This window comes from Rissa tridactyla, chromosome 7 (genome assembly GCF_028500815.1).
Source record: "Rissa tridactyla isolate bRisTri1 chromosome 7, bRisTri1.patW.cur.20221130, whole genome shotgun sequence".
Lineage (NCBI taxonomy): Eukaryota > Metazoa > Chordata > Aves > Charadriiformes > Laridae > Rissa > Rissa tridactyla.
This window is the reverse complement of record NC_071472.1, coordinates 49,270,703-49,296,481: the sequence shown is the minus strand read 5'-3', so window position 1 is coordinate 49,296,481 and position 25,779 is coordinate 49,270,703. Positions and strand designations below refer to the sequence as shown.

At 45.8% G+C, this 25,779-nt stretch overlaps 2 protein-coding genes across 6 annotated transcripts in view; both read right to left on the bottom strand.

Moving 5' to 3' along the window:
• SYNRG (synergin gamma) overlaps positions 1 to 8,552 on the bottom strand; it is a 45,190-nt gene extending 36,638 nt beyond the window's left edge. For all 3 annotated transcript variants that reach the window (XM_054209236.1, XM_054209237.1, XM_054209238.1), the window contains exons 1-4: positions 8,464 to 8,552; positions 3,614 to 3,654; positions 2,194 to 2,312; positions 151 to 281 (exon numbers count right to left, since the gene is read on the bottom strand). In XM_054209236.1, the coding sequence (XP_054065211.1) occupies positions 151 to 281; positions 2,194 to 2,312; positions 3,614 to 3,654; positions 8,464 to 8,540 (368 nt within the window). In that variant the 5' untranslated portion in view covers positions 8,541 to 8,552. The remainder of the gene's footprint in view (positions 1 to 150; positions 282 to 2,193; positions 2,313 to 3,613; positions 3,655 to 8,463) is intronic.
• Positions 8,553 to 9,398: 846 nt separating this feature from the next.
• DDX52 (DExD-box helicase 52) lies at positions 9,399 to 17,168 on the bottom strand. 3 transcript variants are annotated; one of them, XM_054209304.1, is made up of 15 exons: positions 17,031 to 17,168; positions 16,614 to 16,854; positions 15,661 to 15,791; positions 15,276 to 15,461; positions 14,857 to 15,000; positions 14,104 to 14,215; positions 13,736 to 13,808; positions 13,381 to 13,584; positions 12,931 to 13,021; positions 12,297 to 12,419; positions 11,921 to 12,071; positions 11,458 to 11,533; positions 11,191 to 11,262; positions 10,457 to 10,549; positions 9,399 to 10,255 (listed from the first exon to the last, which is right to left on the bottom strand). In XM_054209304.1, the coding sequence occupies exons 1-15, from the start codon at positions 17,115 to 17,117 to the stop codon at positions 10,168 to 10,170; spliced, it is 1,872 nt and encodes a 623-aa protein (XP_054065279.1). In that variant the 5' UTR covers positions 17,118 to 17,168; the 3' UTR covers positions 9,399 to 10,167. The 3 variants fall into 3 exon arrangements, with proteins under 3 accessions (XP_054065279.1, XP_054065280.1, XP_054065281.1); XM_054209305.1 differs by lacking the exon at positions 10,457 to 10,549; XM_054209306.1 differs by lacking the exons at positions 9,399 to 10,255; positions 10,457 to 10,549; positions 11,458 to 11,533 and having other exon boundaries at positions 11,186 to 11,262.
• Positions 17,169 to 25,779: the final 8,611 nt, after the last annotated feature.

The following is a 25,779-nucleotide window of genomic DNA, read 5'->3' as shown; positions in this document are numbered from 1 at the left end:
TGGAATGATCTCAACAACATTCTACAACCCTAAAAGGATTACTTTTCCAGAAGCAACTATTAATAGTTTTACTGTGTGGACCACCCTTCCAGAATACATCTCCCCCTTAAAAAAGAAGAATTTCTCAAGAGTGGGATAAGTGTCACTTACTGTTGTTCCTCTGCAAACTGCTTCTGCATGTCAGGGGTGTACTGCGGGGCTGCTGGACGCATTCCCAAGAAAGAAGCCTGTCCCATGTAAGGCATTCCAGTCGCTGGCATCGGCCCTAAAGGCATGCCACCCTAGAACAAAATAAAGAATACAACTTTATTTAATTTTAAAACCCAAACCACTGGCAATTACACCCTGCCACCTTGCGAACCAGATAGGTCTCGTAAAATTAAGAGCGTTAAGTATAGCTGGATGAGCAGTGCCTGAGCACAGAGTAGCTGTTAGAGAGCAAAGCACTGGTCCCTCAGTAGATGGCACTCTTCCCTCTCAATACTGAGTTACGATTCTTAAAGGATTTTAGAAAGCAGGATGGTCTTCTGGTCAAATGCAAAAAATTAAGACTTCAAATCCACACAACCTACCTCAAGAGCAGGAAGGTTACAGGCATCTTACAGTGCTACATCTGTTTCAGTACCATGCTTTTGGGTTTTCTTGGGTCTTTTTATTTCCTATTCTAAGTGATCACATAATACTTTTAAATCCCTTGCTGGAGGTGTACACTCCTAACCAACAATGGACGCTGGCAAAATGAGGTCTAGTCATTTCACAAACAAAGTGTTTCCAGGGGGGCAAGGGCAGGAGACAGCACATGACAACAGCCAAGAGGAGACTTGTCTGAATAAACTGCATCTATATCAGAAACATTTGCTGAGAAATATACTCTGATACAGTTATATCAGCAAAGCTTGCCTAATATAGAAGGGGGCAGAGAATAATTTACTTTTCTTACCATTCATTCTGTATTTGGTATCAGAACATGTAGGAAGAGAACAAAAGCTATTTACTGTTTTTAGACGAGTTCTCATAAGAACATCTTCCTACTATAAATTTTACAAAATTAATCTAATAAATTCCGAGTGGGGGTGGGAAGGGAAGATAGAATAAATTCAATTTGTCACATAGCAATTTGGCAATTGCAAAAGACATGCCAAAACATTACATTTCAGCAAAGTGCAAATTTGTTCATAAGCACATATGGTGCTAAATAGAAAACAAAGGATGAAAAGAGAGAAAACTTAATATTAGCTACTTATATTTCATTCTAGTTCCTCAATTAGCAACAGCAGACCTAAAGACAAAGTTACTTTAAGCAAGAAAAAGAAGGCGAATGAAACACAGGAAATAGGACAAATGGGAAAACCGGTCACGTGGGACAATACAGCACATTTAAGAGTTTCCTTGCTCCCCGGAACAAGGTATTTAAAAAGAAAGTCTATGAATTGCCACCTACACGCAGGAAACTTAATTCTATTAACTCCAGCATTTGAGTTACAAAGGGATAAAACAATTCAGTGAATTGGTCATGATCAGATTGCGTACACAGTCACTTCTTATCAGTTTATAAAGGTCTCATTTAAAATACTACACGACACACCACCTTAACGTTAAGCACATAAAACCAAAGCAAAAGAATAAAAAGCATGAAGCAAAATTAAAAAGACAGAAGAGGTATGTTGTGGGAGTTTTGAATTAAGTTACTCAAAATTCAGTACTATTACTAACCACAGTTTGGAGTAGGTGGCATCTGGTGGCTTTTCAACATCTTGCTGTTGCTTTTGTTTCCTTTCCTGCTCAGAGACCATGCTTCTCTTACCACACTTTGGCGTCATGACACGTATAATCAAAGTTCAGATTCTGATATCTTTGAGTGGGTTATAATGTTACACTAAATATTACCGATAGTGTCCTTGCACTACACTCTCATTTCTCTCTACCCTACAACAGTTAGTAACGTACGCCAAACTCCCTCACTGTCTCTATCCATATCCCAGTGAAACCTGGAGAATTCTTTAAATTAAATGTCTTCAAAGAGAATACTATAAAATATGATGTCCCACTACGGACTAATACCCACACTTCAGTTTCTAGCCAAGTTCCACCCTCTCACCCCACTGCAGCTGTGAGAGGACTATGGCATCAGCTGCCACCTTTCAGACAAGCACCAAGGAATCTCCTTTTAGTCCACATTTCATTGCCACGCACCTGCATGGTCATGGGTCCAGGAGTCATCTGAGAACCATAATTCATTCCCATCATGCCTGGCATATTGGACTGCATGACAGGAACCATTGGAAATCCTTGCTGCTGCATAGGAATCATCCCTGCAATGAAAAATTAAACAAGGTAAGCTCCCAGTTAGGGTTAAAACTTTTTTTTTTTTTTTTACCTGTTTTGTTACTAAACCAGCAAAGGAAAGGAAAAAACTCCCGGTTTTGCTGGACTGTTTAAAAAAATAAAAAAATATACTACACTGCAGGCAGTCACAGAATTTCCTTAGTTTAGATACTGGTCAGTCTAAGGGAAGAAACGTTACGGGGCTTTCCCAATAACTAAGCCAATGAATTCTCCCATCATCGTAAGGATCCTCTGTGGGTTTCTCACTGTATGATTTTTGAAAGGGTCATTTCTAATTAACAAGATTTAATTGACCACGTTGACTGGTGCTGATAATCATCCGTTCCTCTTGAAAGGGAAAACTGGCAGCTTTGGAAGATAAGTCTTGGGAAATAAACCCATCGTTTCACAATGCAACTTCACACTCTGATCTGGCTGGATAACTTGTCTGTAGGTTAATTAGCCCACTACATATATTAGAATGTTTATGATATTTGTCAGTAAAAGCTAAACTTCAACAAAATCAGACAAATAAAGCTGGAATGTATTAATTTACTGAATAAAGCCAAGTGGATTATGTTTCAGTATTTTCATATCTCATATTTTGCTATCTTGGGAGACATACACTAACATGTTTGTTACCAGCACACCGTGAAATAATTATAACTGTGCATAACTGAACATCACAGGCAAAAGCACTCCAGGAGAGATGCAACACACTTGAGAATAATCCATAAATCAAGCCCTAAGATTTTTATAAGAAAACTCTCTTCACTGCAAGTTCTCTCTGTATTTTCCATTAATTAAACAGCACTGCAACAGGAATGAGAACAAAGGTAATTTAAGGCTGAGGCTCTCCTATTGTATTAATACTTTCCACACAGGTTGTGACTCTTGTCCCAGGGTCTTGCTGTGCTTTGTAAATATTTACCAGGTCTTGCAACACCCACACAATATGGGTATACACAGCTGGTAGATGAAGCATAAAGAGGTTAAATACCACACTCAAAATAACACAAAAATCTTAAAGGCAAATTCAGGCTAAAAATGGAGATGTATTTTTCCTAGATCTTTAATCCAGCATTCTGGTAACATTGCTTCTTCAACAACGCATAGAAAGTTTTATAGAGTTGCGAGAGTCAGATTACCAGTACTGAATTCAAGGGGAAAAACAGCGATGGAGTTCAATTAATAATCACACTTCTGAGCATCAGTGCAGAACTATTTTAAGTTGTTGAATGTATCTAAACAAAATAAAGAACTTTGTGCTCAAATGGTTGATACATACCTTGAGGGGGGCCTAAACCACCTGCAACGGGAAACATGAAGCTGCAGGAGGAAAACAAGGATACATGAAGATCTATCATTTTAGGGCAAATATAAATGATTGAAAAAGCTACCTCGACTTGCACGTCAGCACCACCACCCAAAGCCTCCCACATTCTGGTCGGCTCATTGATCTGCTCCTGCAGGTCTCACAGAACCCGACCCCACCGCCAGAGAAAGGCCACCCCTCCCAGGGGTCCCCCAGAGCACCAGAGCATCCCACCAGCGTCATCACAGGCGGCAAAGCTAGGAAGAAACAGATCTTATCCTCCACAGCAGCACTAAAATGGCTTTGACTCATCGACATCACCCACAAGAGAGTTTCGACACCTACACAGGTTGGTAACAGGTCAGTTTGTTAGTGTAGGCTAGGCCTTCAAGCACTGCAGAATGAATAAGCATCTCCTGGTGGAAGTATCTGATTCAGCAAGACCATTAACTGCACCAGACAATAGTTCTCAGCTGCTTACTAACAGTTTTCTGCAGGGAAACAAACTATGCATGAAACCCTGCCACTTCTGCATTTTTGTCCCCTTTGGAATACTAAGCATGAGAAAATAATGGAGTTTCTATTTTCTCAGTTACATCTAATTACAAGAGAAATAGTGCCTTGGAAAAAAAAAATTCATTCAAGTATCAAGGGCCAAGTGTACCTGGAGGAAGAGCTGTTAAAATTTCAACTGAAATCATAACGGAAATTGCTAGCCCTCACTTTCAAAAAGAACCATGTGCTGCACTAGGTCCAAAAAAGGACCTAGTTTAAAAGTCTCATTTGCAAGCGACTCTCAGAAACCCTTGTCAGCAGTAATTTACCAAACAAGAACCTGACCCAGTGTCCCAGGCAGCTATTACATCAAAATACCATGAAAGAGAAACACACTTATTGATATTCTATATTCCTCAGCACAAGGGTAGATATAAAAGAAACTGCTTAAGAGTAAAGGAGAAGATGCTATCATAAATGACTGCAGACAGTTTTGCAAAACCTGCAGGAAGTTCTGAAAGCCAACCTGGTATATAAATATAAAAGAGCTGTGTAATATGAGTACTAAGATAAAATAAGGAATTTAAATTATGCATTCATCCAGGAGCAAATTGCACCTCCCCGCTATACAGACAGCAGGTTACGCGGTCACCAAGACAACCCATATTACTCTTCATTTCATCCTCTAACTCAAAATCTTCATACTGAAGCCTCTTCTTCTACCCTGACCGCTATGTGCTAATTTCTCCGTCCACAACTAACACACACCTACGCCTTCCAACAGGTCCAGGTCTTATCAGCCTCAATCACCACAATTTTTGGCTTCTCTTTTCGAAGCACTGTGCAGACGTTCGCTGCCTCATCTCAAAACAAGTGCTGGGCTTCTCTGGATTGGGTTCGGGTCACACAGCTCTCGCTGCAGCCAAGGGCTGTTCAACTGACTGCTGGTCAATTCATTTTTATCCACTTGTTAGCATACAAATATTAACATCATGAAAACAAACAGCTGACTGAAAATCACAGAGGGACCCACGACTGAACTCCGCTGTCAGTCAGAAAAGCTATTTTCTCCACTCAAGGGCTGAAGCACAGTGAATTAACTGGATTTTCCCTGCATTTGGTTTCACCTCCGGAAATAATTATTTTGCCCACAAGGCTGTTGGTACAGAGCGCTCCTCAGCAATATACCCCCTTAAAACCTGTGTAATTCCAGACGTGTGGAACTTCCGCCATAAAAATACACCATTCTTAGTTTCGTCAGAATGATGAAATGTTAAAAGTTATTTTTAAAAAGCTCGCAAGTATGGAAAAGTGTCTGTAGCTTTGTGTTTTCCCTTCTTATTGGGTAGTCCAGTGAACAAGAATTCTTCCAAATCAGCAAATGTAATGTAAACTGAAGAAGCATAGCAAGGTACCTCTGCTTGTTGGAAGCAAATAAAGGCCAGACTATTAAATATTTATCCCTTTCCACAGAGCTCCTGATTTATTTAGAAGTCTCTGCTGAAAAAAAAAAAATCAACAAACAAAACCCTGAAGCTAATTAGAGGGCACCGAAAGAAGAGCTAGTTAAAAGTAGTAAAGCAAGCTCCGGCAGCACAGCACTCTGTAGGTGCAGCGCGGATTCATCACGGACCTCGCTCCAAGAGTCATCCGTGCAACCACCAACATCAGCCACGTACACAAACCCCATCAACTTATTTAGTCAAGCAACAGGAACTTTATTTCTAAACTACTTTTCGGAGATGCAAAAGAAATGCCCACACGCATCTAGTTAAAGAAGTGGCTGATTCCCATCGCTGAGAAAGGAAGCTAAGCGCAGTCATTCTTCGATTCACTGAAGGACTACAGTAAATCACTGAACTTGATAAACTATAGGGTGATAGAAGCAACGTCCGAAGTAGCTTTCTCTTAAAGAAAACATTTTAATTCCAGTTATCTCAAAATAACAACACTGATGGGAGAATTTAAACAGACAAAATCAAAACAGTAGAACATTTAAAAAAAAATAAATCATGGGCATGATAAATTAAGCCATTTGTAAGGAGCAGTGTACTACTTGGGGGCTAAAAGAACATTTATGCCAGCTGACTGTGTGCTTTAAAATGACCAAACACACTTTCTAGACAATGGAAACCTTTATGACCCCAGATGTTTAAAATATATAGATTTGCTCACGACTATTAAGCATCCTATATTAATATAGTTTCTTACTCCTTTTTATTTCCACAATGGATTTAAATGCACCTGCAGACATCTCTGTTTTTCTCAACAGCAGAAGCACTTTATCTCCCAGGCTCACGCAACTAACTGTAATAGTTTGGGTAACACAGTATGAAAGCGTAATATGTGTGATATGCTGCACAAAATAAGGAAAATGAAGCAATTACCCTATAATGGAACTCTTAAAGTAGTAATATAAATCTGTAAATTCCTATCAGATAAGGATTTTAAATATGGAACTTCAAACAAAAAACCTAAACAGACAACCAACAGCTTCAGTCAAAAGGCAGGAGCGTGGGGAGAAGCAACTCCTGTTCTGTATTCATACTTCACTATAAGAGCTCCAAACTACACATAACATTTTCCTACCTACAAGTAGATTTTTAAACGCCTTACTTCCCAACCAGTACCACTCTACCAACACAACAGAGACCGTCATAGCATTTTTAAATAGCAAAAATCCATAAAAATTAAAGTGAAACAAGGCAAAGAACCTACACAGGACCAGAGAACGGAACTTTTCCTCTACCTCCAGACTTCATTCTCAAAGAAACCAAAATACTAACAATGGGAAACAATGATTTTTAAATACTTTTATTTTGCAAAACCTATAGTTTGCTGATAACATTTTTGTTACTTTCACATTAAATCGCTGAGCAGGTGTCATTGCTCTAAGAGGTCAGACTGTTTATCCAGCCCCTCACAAGAACTATTTCAGATTTATATGCGCAGGGAAAGAAGAAGATAGCCTCCCATCCTTCCACAGTGTGCACAGGCATAGACACTTCAGCTTTTCCCTTCCCAAGTATTCCAGACCCCTGGGACGCCTTTGCCCAATGCAGAGCGGAAACCTGGCTCAGGTGACGGGGATACCCCGGCCCTATGGATGAACATCACCCCGCTGGAGACAACCCCTCCGCACACTCCCAATAACACCGACAAAACTACAGGCTTCAAATATTCAAGACGACTCAATGAACTTAAATTCCCTTTGTCAACTGCAAAATTTACCCAGGCTCCCCAGAAGTAGGGCAACAGATAAACAGCACGCAAGAGCCTACGTTAAAAAAAGAATTACTAAGTCTTCAAAGGTTGCAAAATACAGCTTCCTAGCCTTTCCAAAAACACAATGACATGTTCACGCATCCCATTTACTGTTTCTTTCTCCTGACACCATCCCTCAGTCCTCCCTCTTTGCTGATGTGCCCTTTGTGGGATAGAGAGGAAAGAAAACTCCCCGCAGCAGTGGCAGGCGAGCAGCAGCTCTGTCCTGCAGTGGCCACAAGCCTGCCCGGTGGTGATAAGCAACATTTATCGTTACCAACACCAGCGGCACTCGGGCAGGGCTGGCGAGACCCCAAAATCCCTTCCCGCCCCAATATCTGAGATTGCAGCTGCCGAGCCTGATGGCAAGTGGGCTACAACTGCCCGAGCCCCAACAAGCTGGGGGATAAGGTGGGCTCCCAAAAGGCAAATACATCCCAAACTGCACAGCCACCACAGCTATGTCCCCCACATCCTGTCCGGGAAACCATATGCCACCCAGGACCCCCATGCCCTGCCTGGGACCCCACATACCCCATCTGGGACCCCCCACACACTGCCCAAAACCTTACGTATCCCACCCGGGACACCCACATCCCACCCAGGAGCCACACACATCGTCTGGGACCCCCACACCTCATCCAGGACCCCTATACCCCACCCGGGACGCCACATACCCAACACGGAACTCCCACATCCCACCCGGCACCCCCACAACCCATCAGGGACCCCACATACCCCTCCTGGGCCCACTCCCCGCCTGGGCCCTGACCCCTCTACCCCCACATCCCACCCCCATACCCCGAGCCCCCACCCCTCGAGTCTCCCCCTCACCTCTGCCCACCTCATCGCCCACCAGTTCCCCCATGTCTGCCCTCCCCGCGTCCCTCTCAGTTCCCCCATCGTCGCCCGGTCCCTGCCCCCACGCTCCCCATCTCCCTCCCCCGTCCCCACAGCCCCCCCCCCCTCACCTCCGCCCCCTCACCTGCGGCCTCACCCCCCCGCTGAGCCCCAGCCCTCCCGCCCCGCTCCCCCCGGCTCCGCCGGGCTCCGCCATCACCGACCTGGCGGCCCCCGCTGCTCCACCGCCGCCCGCCGCCCCGCCGGCACCCCCCGCGCCGGGTCCCGGCCGCAGCGCCATCTTCCCGCTCCGGCCCCGGCTGTCAGCTGAGCGGCGGCGGCTTCCGGGGCCGGGCCCAGCCGCGGACCGCCCACGGACCGGCCCCACCGCCCCGGCTCGGCCCCACGGGGAGCGGCCGCGGCGGGAACAGACACCCGGGCGGCCGAGGACGCGCGTGGGGGCGACGGTGGCCTGAGGGGAGAGAAGGGCCCTACCTTCTCTTCAAGAACGCTTATAAAATCGAGGTTCTGCGTTGATGAAAGTCAACTTCACGCACCGAAACGAACCTCTTTTCGCTGACAAAGCGCCGCCCTTCCGCCCGAACACGAAGGGGCCGCGGGGATGCAGAGCTCAGGGCTGGCCTGAAGCCCTGCCGGAGCTCTGCCCCTGGGCTGCTGCTCGACAGGGCCCTGCTGAGGGCACCGGGAATAGTAATTTATTACACGGTAAACGTCTCGATAAGCTACTGATTGGCGTCAGAAACCACATTAAAGTCAAACCCAGCCTGAGAGAAAGAGATAAATGAGATTTAAGCTCTCAGTTTTAAAACTAAGTCCCACAGGAAGAGAACTGTGGCGTTATCTTTCAGCAGAATTGTACCGTGTACGCACGACAGATACTCATGATTGGAAAGCGGGAGAGGGACTTTTTACAAGAGCGTGTAGCGATAGGAGGAGGGGCAATGACTTCAAACTGAAAGAGGGAAGATTTAGATGAGATCTCAGGAATAAATTCTTTGCTGTGAGGGCGGTGAGCCCCTGGCCCAGGCTGCCCAGAGAAGCTGTGGCTGCCCCATCCCTGGAGCTGCTCAAGGCCAGGCTGGACGGGGCTTGGAGCAACCTGGTGTGGTGGGATTAAGTATGACAAAGCAAGAGACAATTCTGTACAGGAATGCTTTAATAAAGAAGGATTACAGTTGCAAAGGAGAAGCTATTCCTGCGTTACTGGACTGAGAACACAATTAGCAGACGAGGAGGTGGAAAATGTGTGGAGTCTGGCCTTTACGGGCAACAGGCCCTGCAGACCTGTTCTGTCAAGGCTGTATAGACAGCCACATCTCTTTTATGGCCTTATTTATTCTGCTTTGAGGCTTAAATATAAAACAGTACAAAATTACTAGAGTTTACAGACATGTAAAGTATTTGTTATTTCAAAATGATCTTACAGAAGCAAAAAAGTAGAAGCAAGACTTACTTTCACCTAAAATACAAGTGGGTTTGTTTTGTTTTTTAAAAGTCACCAAGGAAGCCTATCAAGCCTAACAGCAAGCTTTGTGTGTTTTCTACCACTGAATCTTCTGGAAGTCTGACAAACATATCAGGGATGATCTGAACACAGAAATGACAGTATTTCCAAGGAGTAACATAAAACTGCGTGATAATAACACAAACAGATGCTATTTTTGAACTATTGTTCAGAAACACAAGGCATTTACTGCAAGAGCACACTCTTCAGCTTCTATAAGAAGCACTCAGGAATCTGCTACTGGTATTTCAGTAGAGACTTTCTTGCATATAAACATCCATCCTCACCCAGAAGGAAACACAAGAAATATTTTGCCCCCTTCGCCTTTGCTACAATCTTCATTCTTCTGTTCTTCATCACAGATGTAGGTGTCAGCCCCAGCTCACGAGCAGTCTGTTGCTATTCAGCTTTTTGAAACAGTCTGTAATTTACTGCCATTTTTATCTTCTTTAACATTCTTTTTTTCCTTAATATTTTCCTTTATAGTTTTCCTACAAGAAACACATTGAACATTACATATAAAAAAAGATGAAGTATATAGCAGATATTGACACTAAAACTTCACCATCACTAAAATAGTTATGACTGGGTGGTCCCCCCAAATAAGTTACCAGTTTCTTTCAAGGAAGCTTGCTGGGCCTTTTCTGGATAAAAGGCCTCTCTCAAACTCCTCCTGAGAAAAATCTACTTACGTTTTTCTTTTGCCTTTTTTTAAGAAGCACTCCGGGGTGGTACGAATGGATTCTCTTTTCAACGGTTTCTTAATTAATTTCTTCTTTTGTTTGCTGAGAACGACGTGTAGTGAAGAAGGATTAAATTACTTAAAGGGCAAAAATTAATATCCAAAGTAAATAAAACAGATAATTAAATCCTTTACTAGTTGTTAGGGACTTATGGGTCTGAATGTATTTTCAGTGTTGTTTATTCCAAGATTTGTTCAGCCACGTTATCTCTCAGACATTCAAACTTTAATATCTAAGTCTAATACAGATATATAAGGATTTCTAGTTTTAGAAACTATTGGAAGGTGTGCAAAAGCATGAAAAGAAGTACTAATTAAGAAATTATTTATCTATATATGCATATATCCCTACACAGATTTTTCTACAGGTAGCTCAAAAGAGTAAAGGACTGACGTTCATATATCAGAAGGCCATTTCACTAGCGTGGGCCTGGCAAGTCTAAAGCAGATTTCAGCGAACTCATAGAAAAATAGTTAACTTAAGGAAAACCGTAAGCTGAGAATTCTTTTTGTTTCCATTTTTGTCTGGGTGTAAAACTGCCACAACCACCCTGTGTAAAATTCCTTTTGCAGCTAAATTGCAATTATATTGCAAACAACTAGATCTTCTGTAATCCACCCAGCACCACTCATGCAGGCATTTAAAATGGGAAACAACCTAGTAAACTATTCAAATGAACATACCTTTGCAGTTTGGGAAGGTGTTTTATGTAGTCTGGCACAGGACAACCAGCTCGCTGAATAACATTGGCTATACTGGAAAGGAGAGGAGAGAAGAGATTAACTCTGGTGGTAAGTGCTTGAACAAAAGAAAAGCATCTTCTGTGGAAAACACCAATCCCTAACAACTGGCTGTTTCACTGGTGTTGTTTTGTTGTGTTTTTTTTAAAGCAAGAAATATAGTACACTATACAAAACACAAAAAACATTTTTGCTATGTTTCCAATTTACCTCCGTAATAAAGGTTTATCATCTTCTGTAAAGAAAGTAACTGCTTTTCCTGTGTGCCCCGCTCTTCCAGTACGACCTGTCAAACACAAATTTTGCACAGAGTAGAGATTTTACTTTAAATGTTTCCCTTTATTCTATTCCTTTTCACAGCCCCAGCCTCCTGACGTGTGTTCATACACTAAGTATACTACCAAGGAACCGATCCCCAAAGATTGTTCCTATTGAATGAAAGCACAGGAATGTCGGAAGCGTCTAAGTACTTAAGGTTAATAGAAGACTGACAAAAAGTAATGCAGTTTTACTGAAAGTTGAGCCCAGATATAAACTGGCTCAAGCGATGTAGAAGCTAGTGCTGCAGCAAAAGAGGAGGCTTGCTTTCAGGATTTTTCCTCATGCACAAGAGCATCTACATTGAAGACCTAGGAAATCAGAAAGAGGACATAATTTGTGAACAATCATTCACCTATCCTGTGGATGTATTCCACCGCACTCGTTGGCAAATCGTAATTGATGACCATATTCACTCCTTTGAAGTCAATTCCGCGAGCTAGTAAGGCTGAGCAGATGAGCACCCAGATCTTCCCAGCTCTGAAACTGTGTACTACATTATCTCTCTAGGAAAAGAAAAGAAAGGTTCTTGGAAATAGCCTAATTAGCAATTTGAGAAGGGAGGTGAACTTGTTTCCTGAAAGTTGCCATCACATTAACAAATAAAACTAAACCTCTAAACAAAACCCTGCAGTAGTTTACTGTCAAAGTTACCTGAAGTTACATTAGAAAGAAAGGTAAAAGCAAGAGTGTTGTAAAGCATTTCTTGAAAAGAAATTATATCCTCCTACCTGTTGCTGAGTTTTGTCTGCATGGATGACATCCACATTGATGCCTTCGTAAATAAGTTCATGGAAAAGCTCTTTGGCCCTCTCAATAGACTGTACAAAAACAAGGACCGGAGGAGCAAAACCCTGCAAAAGAATAAGCCTGTCTAAGGTTCAAGTCCTTTTATTACCATTATTGGTTACAGTCACTGAGCTACTAAAGAGACTTAACTAGCCCCAGTATTTTCCATCTCAGAGGATGATTAATTTTTTTTTGACCAGCCAAGTCTTTGGAAGTCACAACTAAGCAAATTCAGCTCTATTGTCTTTGATGGAACTTAAGCATCAGGCTGCATTTTAATCCACAGAAACAATCTTTTTCTTCCACTCAATGTGAAGAACCCACTCACACTGCCAAGTAAAATTAGACTGTTAAGACAAACTGCTTCTAAGCAAGACTCAAATATATAACCAAGAAGGGGGAAAACACTCAAGTTTTCATAGGCAGGGTACTTACTCTTCCTCTTGTGCAGCGGATTCAGACAATGGTTTAACATGTGTGACAGAGAAGTCTTTGCCCTAGGAAATTAGGAGTCTCTGACGGAACACACAGCTCAGTTCAGCAGAAAGCAGAACATACTCAATCTTTCAAAAATACCTTTTTAACAAGCTCTCTCATTGCAGTTAGTTTTCCTGTCTCCGATCCAACAAACAGCAGCTCTTGTTCTACTGTCTCGGCTGCAGAGTTTCTGAAACCAGAAATCCAACAGAAGCGTGCTACCATTAGAGTTTATTGCTATATTTATAAATACTAAAAAGCATAAAATATTACCTGCTGAATGAGAAATATTGCATGACAAACTTACTTCACCAGTAGACACTTTTATGATTAATGTTAAGATTTGATGATAAAGTAACGGGTAAAGAAAAACAAGGCTTTCCCCAACATGTGAGAAAGATCTGTATGCCTAGACAATTTTTTCTGTAGACAACCAACGTGCTGCAACAGAGACATACAACCAAGCAGACTGATGATGCAAAAAAAGCAAATTATTTGCCCAGGAAAGGAGAAAAACATGAGATAATCAGAGTACAACTGCACACCAACCTTGCTCCAACAGACACCAGAACAACGCTGTCAAGGTTGAGTTTACACCACTCCTCTACCTCATGTGCAAAGGTTGCGCTGAACAAGGCTCTTCTCACCACGTGGGACGTGCATGCCAGGAAGATGGAGGCCAGCTGATCTCGGAACCCCGACTTCCCGTCTTCAAACAGTTTGTCCGATTCATCCACCACCAGCCACTCCACGCTAGAACACAGAGTTTTCCTTTTCAGTAAAAGCCACTTGTGGAGAAGGCAAAAGTTCTAACAGACAATCACAGACGCAAGAACTATGCACGCATCCACTTTTCAGTGGCAAAAGTAGCAGCAAAGCCAGATTTGATAAAGACTCCCAGTACCTGGTCAAGTCTATTGCTGGAGGATCTTGTTTCAGCAAATAAATAAGTCTGTTTGGAGTAGTAACTAGTATATCTATAAAAAAAAAAAGGGGGGGGGGGGGGCAAAACATTAAAAAAGACACAAAATAAATGAGACTAACAGAGCCCTGAGAAACACAAGTTCCAATCTGCCAGAGGTACAATTTAACAGGATCCACTGTCGGGCTCACTTCCTATTTCTTCCATGCCAGCTACTTTTTAGTGTTGAGCAACAGCTTACACATCTTGAGTGGTATTAACCGATCTCTTTAAATCCACGCAGGCCAGAAGAGAAAGGTCAGTGACATTTTTTAAATTTTCAGAAGCACTTCAGTAGTTAAAACAATTACCAAATTTCTTAGAAGACTTGGGCCCAAACTTCTTTGCTGCCTCAGCTGCCTTGTGGATCATATGTATTCTGAAGCCCGTCCCCTCAGCCAACTTCACCAGCTCCCGATGCGTCTGAAAATGCAGCAAAATAAATTAAATTTTTAAACTGAGCTAATTAGCTTTTCTAACCAGAAAAACTGCAGACAGCCCTGAAGATACAGCATCAAACATCACCCCGATTTCAGTGTTAAGAGGAAGATGTCTAGTTTTCTTAGCATAATAAAACATAACTTTCTAACATGTATTATTCACTTGAAAGTTCTCACAGGTTTGACTACCGTATCTTGACTCTAATGATGTAGCTCTCCTGTTCGAGTAAATATGGAACTCTGCCTAAAGCTGTAATTTTTATTTCAGTTTAATAACAAAGCTTCAATATAAAGTTATTCGTTGAACTCCTGCGTTTGGGACAAACATATAAATCTCTTGTAGCAATCTCAAATATGAAGGTAGGTATTAAGAGCACCTAAGCACTGGACAGTTTTAAAATATGATCAAAGAATCTTGAGTTTAATCTAATTATCTAGATTAGATTGAGATGCTAGATGTGTAACTATTTCACAGAAGACAAAGACTTAAACACTTAAATTATCTTTTTCTGATATCTGAGGACAATAAAGGAAAAAAATACTTATTAAGCTGATTTATGGATTCAGAGTGAAAACTTTGAAATACATCAATATGACAACAACCCCTTTCCCCTCAACACACACCTGGCTAGCGAGTTCTCGGGTAGGCGATACTATCACAGCTCTGAATCCTTTGTTCCTGGGTTGTTTCAGATGTGTTAAGAGAGGAATACAAAATGCCAGTGTTTTTCCAGACCCAGTAGGAGCTGAAGCTAGAAGTTCCCGACCCTGTAAAAAAAAAAAACCAAGAAGGGTATAATAGTTTACTAGAAGAAAAAAACAAAACAAAACAGAAATCACATTCACATAAATATAAATGCTACAAACTAACCCAAAATACATAAGCACAGACCAAGAATATTGCAATGGCTAGGTTTTGAACTCCGATGCAGTTGATCTGTCTCTAAAGCCATGCAACTAACCTCTGCCGTGACCCTAAAGAGAGGCCGCTCTACAAACTTTGCCAAGTTCCCTGTAATAAAACGCAATACCAGGAGACTTACATGAAGCATGACGGGAATAGCCTGCATCTGGATTGGTGTTGGGACCCGGAAACCAGCAGCTTGAATGTTCTCCATGATTTTAGGGTGGATTTTGTATTCCTTTTGAAGTTGCTCAAACGTGGCAATTGGGTCCGGAAGATCTGTTCCTTGAATGCTAATCCTGTGCTGATTTCTGAAGCGGTTTATCTAAAAGGCAAATGACAAACTCTTTATTTCTTTGACAGCATAAAACTAAACATATACAATTATCTATCTACTGGTTATTTTCCCCATACTCTGTCACCCTCCTCCCAAGAGAAGCTACCATAAATGAACCTCAATTTTCTGACGAAACACCCACAGAAACCAAGTAATCTGTTGCTACATCAGAATTCTGCGGTCTCACCTTTTGTCTTCTCAAGCGTTCAAGTTTTTCTGCAGTAGGTTTTTTGTCTTTTGCATCTTCAAATTTTGCTTCCAGAGAGGACATCCACTTTATTCCATTACTTTCTGACAACTCCAACATTGATGCTGCTTCTGGAAGTTTCAAAAAATTGAAATTTCCATTAGCAAAATCGAGTCAGAAATTACCTGTAAAAAAGGTCATCTCAAAACCTTTTTCTTCTCATTCTCGCTAAAGTTAACGAAGACTCCAGAAGGATGGCAAACATATCCCCATGCCTTAACATCGAATCTTAACCCAATTATTTCATCAGTTCTGGCACAGGCCAGTCAAAGAACCTAGAAGCCTCTTTTACTCTGGTAAAATGACCTACACTACCTGGAGATTTAAAATAAACTGAAAGAAGTAAGAAGCATGAACTTCACTGGGTATCAGGGTTTAACCCTAGTCAGCAACCAAGACCACGCAACCGCTCGCTCACTCCCCACCCCGCAGGAGAAAAGGAGGGGAAAGGAAGAAAATCTCATGGGCTGAGATAAAGACAATTTAACACAACAATAACAGAAAAGGAAAATAACAGTAATAATAATAATGGCAAAATAATACACAAAATGAAGTGATACAACACAGGTCACTCTCACCACCCCATGATCAATTGCCCAGCCCAGCCCCGGCCAACCCCCATTTATATACTGAGCAGGACATCCATGGTACAGAATATTCCTTTGGGCAGCTTGTCCTGTCCATGCTCCCTCTCAGCTTCTGTGGAAAGCTGAAAAAGTTATTGACTAATGTAAACATCACTTAGCAACAGCTAAAACAATATGCGTTATCAGCATTATTGTCACACCAAACCCAAAACACAGCAGCTACTAGAAAGAAAATTAATTCTATCCCAGCTGAAACCAGGACATCAGGATATTCTGCCATGGACATACGCACATATATATAAATACCTCGTGTCTTTTTCTTTTTTCTTTTGCCACCACTGCTTTCTGCAGTTCTTTTTCTCTTTCCTGACACCTCTCCATCGTTACTCCCTGCTTCATCCTCCATCTGCAGCTCACCACCCTTTCCCTCCTCGCCAGCCCCTGCGAGCCCCCAGCCTTCCCCCGCAGACGCCAAGGGGGCTCCCTCCTTGCGGCCGAAGAAGTCGAGGCTCTCCAGCGAGACGCCGCCGCCGCTCCCCTTCATCACCTGCGGGAGAGAGCAGGGAAAACGCTGAGGCGGCCCTGCGCAGATCCAGACCGCTACAACCAGGCCGCAGGCAGGCCCGGTGCCCCGCCGCACGAACGGGACAGGGCCCGCGGGCCCGTGTGGCGGAGGGAACGGTGCCTAGACCCTTCCCAACCTCCCCCGCGGTAGCACCGCACCCCAAATCGCCGCGCATCTCCCCCAAAACGCCGCACATCAAAGCGGGCACCGGCCCCCAAGCGCCGAAACAGCTCCTGAACTTCCATGCTGCCGCACAGCTCCCAGCAACCACGGCGGCGCCCTGCCGGAAGTAGGAAGTACTTCCGGGAGGGCGCGGTGGGGTGTGACGGCGCCGCGCTGCCATGGCAACCGCGCGGTTAGGCCTCGCCGGGACGCCTTCCGCGGTAGGCCGCACCAGGCCCCGGGGCACCGGGAGAAGCCTCCCCCGTGGGAGAAGCCCCGGAGGAGCTCCGAGTCAGCGGTGTGGCTGTGTGGCCGGGAGGGCCCCACAGCAGAGTGGTGTTTGTTGATGCCCTGTTTCCTTGTTTTTAATAATTTTTAATCATCTGCATGAGGACAAAAGGAATCAGAAATATCGGATCCTGCATACGAGCCATAAAACTGTTCTACATCTTTACAGGCCGGTGGCGGCGTTTTGTCCTTTTGTGTGTTCCTGATGGCAAGTTAATTGCGCTGACTGCTTCGGCTATTTTTAAGGAAGGGCTCAGCTGAATCGGAGGACAAAAGCTTTTGTGGGAAGTTTTTGTTCACGCTTGTCTGGGGTTTGGTGATTTACAGTATCATTAGCTGGTCTCAAAGGAGTGACCTCTCTTCTATCCATCACAGCACCAGCAAGTAGAGATTATCAGCTCCACTGTGCCTCTTAGAGATGTAAACTTAGGCCCTAGATATTTCTGAGGAGGAAAAACGGTGGCTTATTAGCAATTTTCATTGCCTGGATCATCCCTTGTTTTATATTCTCTTTGTGGATTGATGGGGAATTCCCTTTGTGATCTGCAACAAGTGGTTCTGCCTTTCCTTGTGGAAGTGGAGGAATGTTCTCTCTTGGTTTGATTCGAACCCATTTTGTTAAAAAATACTTAAGGGTCAATCCTGCACTACCCTACTGATTTTAAGACCCACATCAAGAGAGCATTTCAGCGTGTATTTGACATGAAGCCGGTTGGCAGTCCCAGTGACAGCTAAATTAAAGTCAGGAATGTGCCCAGTTAATTTGTTTAAACCTTGATTTCCACTGATACAATCCAGCCTCACAACTGTGCTTGAAGAGAGAAACGCTAGAGGCAATGGCAGGAGCAACCCAGCAACTGGCTCAGCTGCTCAAGGTAATGGAGAAACTTTGCATAGATTAAGATCAGAATTTATTTAATTCATGTATTTATTCATTATGATAAACTGTGAGACCCAATAGTACAGGTAAGTCTCCTCATACTCTGTATCAGATCAAATGATACAGATATTTTTCCTGGTGTTCTTGAAGTAAAACAAACAGAAATCCAATTAAGGAACAGCAGCATTGCAAAAACTATTTTATGTAATAAAAGTCTCAAGGGCTAAATGCTTACATTGCTGAAGTCTGAGAGCCCTAAGAGATACTGGCAATGGCTGTTCCTGCTGTATCGTTCACTACTTTAATTACAAACTTTGAGATGAAAAATTGCATAAACGTGATCCTCCCCACAGCCCCTATCTGCCTGATTTATAGTGCTTTTTCTTTGCCAACATTTTGGCTTCCCAGCAGATGGGTGGAAGCAGCCACTCAGAGACCTGGGTGGGTGCAGAGCACCACAACGCTGACGCTTCCCTCATTGGTGTCCCCGAGCCGTGGCTGATGGCATATTTACAGCGAATAAAGCCAGTGTGGTAGAGAGACTCAACACTGCATCCTTCGAGCCGTTCCTGGACTGAGGCTCTTGCTTTTCTGCTGGGAAAAGTGACTAATGGTTGCTGTGAGAGGACAGGGAAGAATGTGGAGGCATTTGTGTAACAAAGAACTATAAATCATCTCCAATATCCATCACTCACCAAGAGATGCTGTCAGCAGATTCAAGAGTGAGGAAATGGGAAATATTCTCTTCATCACTCGACTGGGAAATCCCTTTGTGTAGGAAATAAGGAGCTCTCCTCCCGAGGCGGCACTGCCGGCTGCCAGGCAGGCGGAAAGCTGTGCGTCGTGAGCAAGGGACCCTGCGGCAGGAGCAGCCCCTGGCTGCACGCTCCCATCTTCCAGCACGTGCGGCCATGGGGGCTGAGCTGCCGTACTGAGGTCAATCTGCCCTGGAGTGGTTGGAGGGGCCAGCGCCAGGAATCGGGCTGCGAGGGGTCATGTTGTGTGTCACGGTGAAAGAGAGAAGTCAGTGAAATACAAAAATGGAGCAACTTAAGTTAATGCAAAGCGAAACTGCTCTTGTCACGGCGTCGGGTTTACCTTTGCTTCCCCAGTGTTGCTCTATCAATTACTCGGTGCTAATTGCCAAGTCAGCGCTGACACCAGGTGACCAGTGAGGCCTTTGGAGGGTGCGCGTGGTGCAGGAGCATGGGCCGTTCAGCTCAGCTTAGCCATGGATGCGGTGATTAATGCTCCAGTAGCCTGATGTAACCTGGGCAATCCTGTTTTATTAGCAGCGCTCGCCTGGATCTCAATTCCACAAAAGTCAGCTCAAAACTGCATCTGATTTCAAAACTGATCCCGTATCTCAGTCAACTGGAGCCAATTTCACTCTTTTTCTGTGTTGCTGAGCAAGGTGACCTAAAGCCTCCCAGTGAAGGACCCCTCTCAGGTGCAGGCCGCAGAAACACCACAAGGGAAAGGATGGCTTGCTTTGTTTCCTGTAATTGATCCAAACCAGTAAAGAGAAACCACAGTGCCTCCTGCCAGGGAATTCTCACTCCATCTGCACAGCAGCAAACACAGGACAGCTGCCTGTGGCGGCTAAGGTGGGGCGTCAACACCCCCCCAGCCACAGCCACACTCAGACGGGGTGACTGCAGCAGCTATTGGACAATCTTGTAGACTTTATATTAACCCCCTGCACCAGTTTGTATGTGCTGGGGAACATGGCGCTTCCGACACGCCGGGGCTGGCATAAAATTCTAGCAGAGGAGGATGAGCACTAGCCTTGCTCTGCCTGGAGCTGCTGGCGGGACGCCCGCAGACCGGACTGGGACGTGGGGGAGAGCCCAGGCTCTCTGGTTTTCATTTGTTATTCTTGCAGACAGTCCCTGGGAGCGCAGCAGGCACAGGCAGGTGGTTAATGGTAGGGAACACTCCCGACCCTGAAGCAGCCCCCATCCCACCGGGGTGCTCAGGGGAGCTCTGCGATGGTGTAGAAGCAGCCCAGGTGCGATGCGCTGGTCACATGATGGGGCTGTCCCCAGCACATAGGACTGAAATAAATATCCATAAGACTGCAAAGCAAATGTGGTGAGCGAGTTCATTTCATCGCACACACCATCAGGTCAGAGATGCTTACCTGTCACCGAGGGCTCCCCTCCTGAAGGACAACAGCTAAGGCCACTGTCTTGTGTGTGTGCATTTGTTTAGCAGGTGTGGGACAGGAATTACAGGACGGCGCTTGTCAGTGGAACTTTTGCATATCTGCTCCCCACGTCCCACTATCCTACTACATTATCGTCACTAATATGCACATAACAGTCAATTAGCCTAGCGGAGTGCACTCGTGACCTCTGATCCCTGCTGTGTCCCCCAATCCATTAACAGGCCCTCACCCTTTAGCTCTCAGTATGAATTGATGTAGCATCCATTCTCTTTCGGCAAAGAAACATGCTTCCTCATTCATCTGTCCATTTCCACTTTCTGTTCCTTTGTCCTCCCCTTCTGTTCCCTGTGTTGCTAACCTGGTCACAACTTCTTGACCCCACGTCCTCCTCCTTCCCAAGGGTGTCGTAATCCCAACCACTACCAAAAAACTTTTACTTTTTTTTCCTTCACCCACATCTTATTTAGCAAAAATGGTTTCCAGCAGTGTGGGAGCTTTGATCCCCTATTCAAGAAATCCTTGCAATGTTTTTTTAAAGACTTTCTTTCTAAGGCAAATGAATTCTTCATAAAGGGGGAAATGGTGTGCTAGTTGGTCTCTGTTCATCTGAGGAAGACAAATGATCTCTTTCATTACTTGAAAAGCATAACAGTTGAGTGTGTAGATTTGTGATTTATCTGTAATTAAGAATCCGTTTCAGCAGCATATTAATTACAGAAAGGAGAATTAATTTTGCTCAATAGAAAAGTAAAATCAAAGTTCCTTGAATTAGAAGAATAACATAAAATGTCTGAGGTTCAGGTTTTGTGTGGCTCTGTATTGCACACACACTGGGATAGGACAACTCTTTAGTGCACGTTTGAGTTTTTTTGACTTTTAAGTTTTATCCCTGGGTCAGAGAAATTAAGTCCAGGGGGTCAGAGACCTCTCCTCCTGTCCCAGCACTCCCATTGCTGGCTCTGCTAAGCCCCTCATGGCAGCATGTACCGCTCCTTTGCCCCCGTGCTGCTGCAGGACCTGTCAGTCTTCCACCACCCGCAGCAGGGGTAAATTACCCTTCAGAATTAAATGAAGGCGCACCCTGCAAGCGCCGAGGGGAGCTGGGCTCCCGGTGCCACTGAGCGGCTGAGCCCCAGAGTCTCCCACGGGTCTCTGCCTCTGGGAATGGCTCTGAGCTTTTATTTAGCTGTTTACCCATCCGCACCGGGGAGCGGCTAGCCCAGCTCCCTGGCCCGTGTCATACAGCCCGTGGCTCTGTCCATTCACACCAGACATTTAATCTGACCACACGCAGTGAAACCAGAATTCTTCCACAGGGCGTCCATCCTTTGTCCCCAGAGGGCCCAGGGCAGCGTCTTGCCCGTCTCGTCGGTGCGGGAGATCTCGTAGCACTGGCAGCGAGAAGGCAAGCGAGCGACTTGAGTCTCTGCCTGCAGAGGACCTTTGGAGAGCAATCGGTGCGGGGCAGCTCCTGAGGTTTGCTGGCCGGGCTCTGCTGCGGCAGGTGTGCGGGGCTGCGGGGATGGACCTGCTGGTGTTTGCAGCCGGAGAGGCAGCCCCGGTCACTTCACCAAGGGATGCAGAGCATTGCACGCATTGGACTGTCATGGTAGGAGCGTGGTGGGATACCAAGGGTCCCCAACATCTTTGCAGACTGATTGGTGAGCCCCCAGATTTGCAGGTCCCTTGGCTGCTGGCAGGAGGCTGGTGCGGGACAGCACAGCGGTGCGTGGGGAGGCCACAGCACCCGGAGCTGCAGGAGCAATCAGAGATGCACTGGAGCAGGCAGAATGTGACGTTTTTTCTCTATCCACTGAGAACATTTTAAGGTGCTTGGCAGCAGTGCATTGGTTTAGGACAGTACACTGTTCCAGTGCTGTTCTCTGCTGCTGCTGGTCTTTGTGACTCACATGTCTCCCCCCATCAAACCTTTTCACAGACTTGTGAAGACCTCCTGCACCAAATCATGGAAACCCCACCTCAGCAGCAGATGGGATCAACGCACGCTGCCCGAAGCTGCCGCCCACCTGGCGCAGGGACTCCCCCGGCTCCGTAGACCTGCTCCCGTGGCCAGACCGCAGCGGGGAGCTGGCAACGCCTGCCAACAGCCCGGCCTCCCAACACAAGCACTTTCTGCATTCCTCTTTGTGTACTCCTCAAACTCCGCCACCAGCCCAACCAAATCCGTTCAAAGGCTTCAAAGGGCAGAGCGTGTTTGCTGTCCGCAGGGGACTGACGGTGCTTTCCCTTTTGTTGGGAAGGCAGCACTGGGACTGCCGGGCAATGGCGTGCAGGGCGTGGGCTGCACTGACATGGAACACGGCCCCGGCACAGCCAAGGACCTGCACAGCCCCATGCTGCGGGTTTTCTTGCCGAAATTTCCAGCAGATCCGGCCATCTGGCTGGACTGGCAGAACAAGTCTGGAAAGACCGCGCGTTTGGAGCTGGGTGCTGTTGTGCAACTACACGTTACGTTTACCTACGCGCGCCAAATGACATTTTTAAAGTTGCTGAAATAGCTCGTCTGCATTTCAGTATCCCTGGAGAGGCTGTTGCCTTCATGGCCAGCAGGACACCTGCTCCTCCATGAGGATGACTTGGGCCTTCCTTAGCGATCCGCGTGCTCAATGCCAGCCGATAGAGCTGGACTGGCTGCAGCAGGGCCGGAGCCCGGCTAGCACTGGAGCACTGGGAATGGCGGCTGAGGCCCGGCGATGCTTCAGCCTCGGCACTGCTCTGGCAGCAAGATCTGCACCACCACCAGGCTGCCATCACACACCTGGGGACGGGGAGCCCAGCACCAGGGTGCCCTAGCCCTCCGGCCAGCAGCCGGCACTCGGGATTTGGCCTTGGACGGGGTTTCCCTGGCTCGGTTCCTCACCACAATTACGGAGGTGATAAGCGCTGAGGAGCCCTGCTCCCCAGGGACAGCCTCAGCCCCACGCCAAGGGCTCATGCTCGTGGTCTGATAAAGCCTTATCGTGGCTCTGGGGCAGGCAGCGAGGGTGGCGCTAACCTGGTTGTGACCCAGTGACTTCGCTGGCAGCATCAGCGATGCAAACAGGAGGCAGTCGGGGCACAGGATTTACCTGTCCAGGCAGGTGGCACCATGCTGCGCCCTCCTCTGGAGGTAAAGGAGAGGGGATGCTCCTGCCTAGGCCTCCCACATCCCACCTCCGTGCCTCTCGGGGCTTCCCCGTGCCCTTCCCCTGCCCCACAGCCTGCACATCCCAGTCAGGGAAGGAGCACCAAAAACACAGTGCACTTTGTGTGATACCGCCCTGGAGAGAGCGGATCCTTGCATCGCAGGGAGCCATGACAGCCCTGACCCTGGGTGTTATCCCCTAGCCTTGGTAGCGCTGGGATTTCGGGGATTTTCCCTTCACACCCACACTTAAAATTAAATGCAGCAGTGTCCCTGTGCTCTGCCACCAAGGAGGCTGCTGCTTTTATGAACTTATAAAGCCTCGTGGCAGCCTGTGGATCCTCATGTGCAAGGAATTCCCTTGTGAGCAGCTCTGAACTGTAAAATAATCACCCAGCCCCGTAAAACTGTATTGGCCATAAATGAACTTTGTCATGTTTCTACTAGCTTCTTTGCTCCATAACAACTGCATCATGGACAAACACAACAAGACCCACAGCAAAGAGAGATAAAAAATATGTCTTCCAGGAGCCTCATTTAACATTACGTTGTATTTCCCAAGGACTTAATGAGGCAGCCAGGGCATCTGCAGGAGCAAACACCCACCAGGTGCTTCTCCAGCGCAGGGTGAGGTCTGGGCAGGGACAGTCCTGCTGCTGTAGAAGCTGCTCAGGGAACCAGTTGTGGATGGAACCAGTTCTTCCCTGGGCAGAAAGGTTTCCTCGGCCAGACGTTACATCCAAATCAGCGAAGCTTTCTCCCCGTGAACACACTGGGATGTGTAGCATCCACAGCATCCTCTACCAACCAGTCCTGCTTCCTACCTTCCCGTCTCCGGCTACCCAGGGGTGGGAGACAGCACATAACGAGCTGTTTGGCAACTTCATAAATTCACACCTCTTGGGTAAATATCTGCTGTTAATCATTTGTTCTATTCATAGTGTTGGCTTCATCCTGCCTGCTCTATCACACACTCTTTGCTCCATGGTAGCCACTTTCTCCATCTGTGTCTTTGTTTGGATGTATCCTATGCCCTTTTTTCCCCAGTTTTTTGGCTCAGTCCCCTCTTCAGGTCCCTCTCTGGCAGGGTTGTATCTCAGGGTCTTCCTTCCCCAAAGTTTTCACTTACCTTCTCTGCAGGGCGTTCTGGGGAGCAGCGCTGATATGGGACCACTCACCAAAGGGTTCTTTACACATAGCTTTCACATCCCAAACTTAGTCTGTATCCATCTGGAAGCTGGGGGAGAAATCAAGCCCCAGAAGGTACCACTTCCCTTGGAACAGCGGCTCAGGTTTTCTAGTGCCTCTTTCTCCCTGCTCCTTCCTACTGGATTACCCATCCCACTGCAGGACCAATTCAACCTGATGCTGGATATACATCAGCTGGGGAAAGCTCAGCCCATTTAGCTCAATGAGCCACTCACGGAGCAAAACATAATTGGCATAAGTAGAAGAATCCAAGTAATTTCCACCCTGGCCAGTGGGAATGCAATATTTAGGAGCAGGATTTGAAAAGGGGCTTAGCCTGGCACTCAGGTGTGTTGAAAGGGACTTGCAGGAAGGTGCAAAGGGGATCTCAGGATAAAACCTGCATCTTTTCTCTCCAAGCTTTGCTAAAAGAGCATGAAAGGGACTGAGCAGTCCTCACGCCTCTTGTCCTCTTCTAGCCTTTGTGCTTCCAGTTTTTATCTGGGGTAGCTAAAATTCACCGAAACAAAGAAACTCTGTGGGAAGGTTTTCATCGGGGTGTCCTGCTCCAGCTGGTGAGCAACAGATTGCTGCTCTGAAAGCCTTTCCCACAGCAGCCCACACTTAACTTATGGGAAAAAAAGGGGTGCCAAATCAAAACCAGGCATTTTTGCAAGTGGTTAAAACCAAAGCGCTGCACTGCGTCTTCAGAAGGGCCACCCTTTCCTACTGGTGTGCTCTGAGTCACTCAGCGATGTTAGCTCTTCCCAAAAACCTTCAAAAGCTTTACAGTGACCCCTATGTACCCTCCCACCTCCCCCTCGTGCTTCACTGACCCATGGGCTCAGCATCCAAAATGGATGGGGCTTGGCTTTGGCACTCAGCCCCTAATTGGTTTGCTTAACACTCGGCTGCTAAAGTTAGTGGAGGATGAGGAATAAACTGTGCTGGAGTAAGGGCAACATCATTAGTGCATCATTAGGAGGGTGAGGACACGGGTCTCCCAACCTCCTGGAGCTTCTTGCTGGTTTTGGCTGATAGCAGAGGCTTCATATGAAATACTTGACTGGCCAC